The following is a 3,713-nucleotide window of genomic DNA, read 5'->3' as shown; positions in this document are numbered from 1 at the left end:
GAGTACTCACTACATAGGGTTGTTGTGATGATTAAGTGGGTTACATATTTTCAGCACTTAGGACAGTACCTGGGATCAAGTCCTAACATCATCATTAGCAGCAACAAGCAGTAACATCCTGGAGTTTGGTTGTATTCTGTCAGACCGAAGCCTTCTCTCTGAGATCTCAGGTTGTTATTTGCACTTTGCAGGGGATTGAGAGAAGTTCTCCCTTTGTGCCTTCTCCATGCTCCACTGAATGGGCTCAGTCTGAATCGCCAGTTGCTGGATATCTTCTGGGCACCAGGAATTTTGGTCAGCACAGATTCCAGGTTAGTTCTATGAGCTCCTTTGAAAAGCTGGAACCAGACCTCCACAAAATGGTACCTAGGACATTGGGTCAATTTTAAAATGGGATTAATGTATTGAAGGCTTTTGTATGATAAGAGATAGCAGGACAAGCTTAACTACTCACACAATTACATGCTCACACACTGCAGGATGTGGCAAAAGAAATGGCCACATTTCTCTGCTGCTTCCTTCTCACAGCAATCACGATGGTCCTACAGTCTAGACTAACCTTCTGTGAACCCAATGAAATTGATCACTTCTTTTGTGACTTCACACCTCTGGTCCATCTCTCCTGCATGGACACTTCACTGACTGAGACCATTGCCTATGCCACCTCTTCCGTAGTGACTCTGATCCCATTTCCTCTCATCACAACCTCCTACTCCTTCATTCTTGCTGCTGTCCTAAGAATTCCATCTGGCACAGGCTGGCAAAAGACCTTCTCCACCTGCTCCTCTCACCTCACCATGATCATGGTGTTCTATGGGACACTGATTGCCACATACCTCATGCCCTCAGCCAACTCTTCCCAACTCTTGCACAAAGGATTTTCTCTACTTTATACCATCCTAGCACCCATGTTTCAACCCCATCATCTATAGCCTGAGAAACAGAGACATCCATGAAGCCCTGAAGAAGTGTTTGAGTAAGAAGCCAGGTTTCCTTAGATGATGCAAAAAGGAAAAGAACTATATTTGTTCAATGGTTCATAAACTGGATTGAGTAATTTAGAGTTAACATAAAAGGCAATTACCTAAACTATTAGCTACCAAAGACTGATGACCAGATGCCTATGAGTATGGCTGTAGACACTGCTGAATTCTGACAGTGAACTGGTGTCCAAGGAATGGTCTAAGCAGGTCAGATTCTGCTCCATTCTGCTCCAAGATCCTTGTGTAGAAGCTCATCTCCAAAATGAACTGGTAATGCTGGCCACTCATTTGTTCAAATACTCATTGAGGGTCTACTATGTCCAAGGCATTGTACAAAATATAAGTGCAAAATAAACAAAAACAGAGGAAGTCCCTGCTCTCACTAAATTCACAGTCATGGGGGAAGACAAACGTTAATCAAATAACTAGTGTAAAACTACACATATAAAATTACACTTGTGATTCAAAATTAAAAATAATAAGATGACTACTACACACCTATTAGAATGGCCAAAGTCCAGAATACTGACACCACCAAATGCTGGTGAGGATATGCAGCAACAGAAACTCATTCATTGCTAGTGGGAATGCAAAACAGTACAAATGCTTTGGAAGACATTTTGGGCATTTCTTACAAAATTGAACATACTTTTACCATATGTTTGAGCAATCACACCCCTTAGTATTTACCCAAATGCGTTGAGAACGTATGTTCACACAAAAAACTGCACCTATTTGTAGCAATTGTATTTATAATTGCCAAAACTTGGAAGCAACAAAGATGTCCTTCAGCTGATGAATGGAAAAATAAAATGTGATACATAGACAATGGGATGTTATTCAGCACTAAAAAGAAATGAGCTATCAAGCCATAAAAATACATGGAGGAAACTTACATGCATATTACTAAGTGAAAGAAGTCAATCTGAAAATGATATATAGTGTTTTATCCCAATTATATGATGTTCTGGAAAAGGCAAAACTTTGGAGACAGTAGAAAGATCAGTGGTTGCCAGTCTTGCACTCAAGACTTAGAAGTGGGAAACAAAGATTTGGGGAAATGAGGGCTAGGCAGAGGACCCATGATGAATCTATGATGCTCTATCTCCCCTGCTATTATGGTAGCAGGCTCAGTTTGAAGCTGGGACATTGTATTTATTGAGTTCCACCTCTTCCTGCCAGGCCCTCTACCAGGCTCTTGCCTGCACTTGCTCCCTCTCCTACTGGCACATGTTCTTAGTAAGTTAGAGCATAGGGTGTGGTGGGCATGTGTTTTTTGCTCTTTGCAACTCTAAAGAGCTGAGTTGACTTCTGACTAGAAAAGCTGAGGTCAGCATTGCACATTCAGATGCTGCCTGACTTCTTTTCTGGCTCCTACAAATTATGCGCCCCTAGTGCTGAGGTTAGGATTATCTCTTGCCTAAACTTTCTTCTGAAACATTCTTCTTTTTTTGAGTTAAGCAAAGAGATTATGTTCACCATGTGTGGGTGTTACTCAGAACCTTGGATTGGAAACAGCACATACGAGACTATGCTGGGTATCTGAAAACATTCTCAGACCTTGCTTTATGAAGAGAGAATTGCCCTCTTCTTGCTCCTCTTGTAAACTAGGAAAATATCGTGTGATCATCTTAGGGTACTCCCAGTAAAAGTAAAACTTGTCAGCTTTCATTTATCCACAGGTGGCTCATTGGGAGCCAGGGTTAATGTCAGACTAGCTCTGCAGGAAATTGGATAGGAGAGCAGGCTTTTGTGTCATGGGAACGTTTTTAATTTTAACTCTGCCACTTTCTTGTAATGTGCTTTGGGAAAGTTACCTAAACTCACCAATTTTAGTCTTTCTCATCTGTAAAGGAGGACATGCCATGCCCATCTCACACTGTCCCTAAGTGAGAACATGCACTGCCTGTCTGGCCCATAGCAAGTGCTCAGTAAATGGTAGCTCTTGTAACTCTTCTTCTAGGTTCCACCTTCTGTACCAAATCCCAGCCAAAACTATTATGTAGTCAAATTTCATTTTGACATTACAAAGTAATAAATATTCAGAATGTTTAAGGCCCAGAAAGAATGTATGGATTACACAACATCTTCTTCACAAGAAGTGATCCCCTAAGGGATTAAGTGGACTTTCCCCAGGTAACACAGACTAGAATCCAGAAATTCTATATCTGAGTCCTGTCCTCTCTCCCCTATACCACACCACTTACCAACTCAGTAGGTTTTCTCCTTGCCTAGGGACACATAAGGAACATTTCTGTATATGCCGGCATCACTGTTTGGTTATACTTGGCTAGGAGAGAGTGTAGTGTATCAGAGCACATGCCAGAGCCATGGAACTCCCCCTCCAGCCCCAGGTCTTACATTCCATCTCCTACAAGTCTGCAGCTCCACTCAGGTAACAAAGCCTCAGAATGTTTGTGGCCAGCACAATTGCCATCAACTGGGAGAAACTTTTCCACTACTTCTTCTGCAGGAAGCCACAGGTCTCAACCTCTCAAATGGGGAAGGGGACATGTTGCGGGTAGAACTGGCTTCCTATTTCCACTGAGACATGGCAATGAAACATGAAGCCTGGGGAGTCTCTTCCAAGTTAGTGAGGGCTACAGGAATGGAGCAGCCACAGCCCTGCTCCCACAACTGAAAATAAGCCCCAATACTGCCAAAGAACCCAGGAGTCTCATCTCACCCAAACCAGTGGTTTTCTGACCTTAGAGTTGGGCAAAGGTGCTT

General features: G+C 42.5%; 1 protein-coding gene across 1 annotated transcript; it reads left to right on the top strand.

Annotated features, from left to right (window-relative positions):
• Positions 1-494: 494 nt before the first annotated feature.
• On the top strand, positions 495-1,002 carry LOC132515487 (olfactory receptor 11A1-like). Its single transcript, XM_060141896.1, is given in 2 exon segments — positions 495-911; positions 913-1,002. Coding segments are annotated over 2 exon segments (507 nt in total).
• The last annotated feature ends 2,711 nt before the right edge of the window (positions 1,003-3,713 follow it).

This window comes from Lagenorhynchus albirostris, chromosome 2 (genome assembly GCF_949774975.1).
Source record: "Lagenorhynchus albirostris chromosome 2, mLagAlb1.1, whole genome shotgun sequence".
NCBI lineage: Eukaryota > Metazoa > Chordata > Mammalia > Artiodactyla > Delphinidae > Lagenorhynchus > Lagenorhynchus albirostris.
Note: the sequence above shows the minus strand (reverse complement) of the source record. Positions and strands in the feature narration are given on the sequence as shown.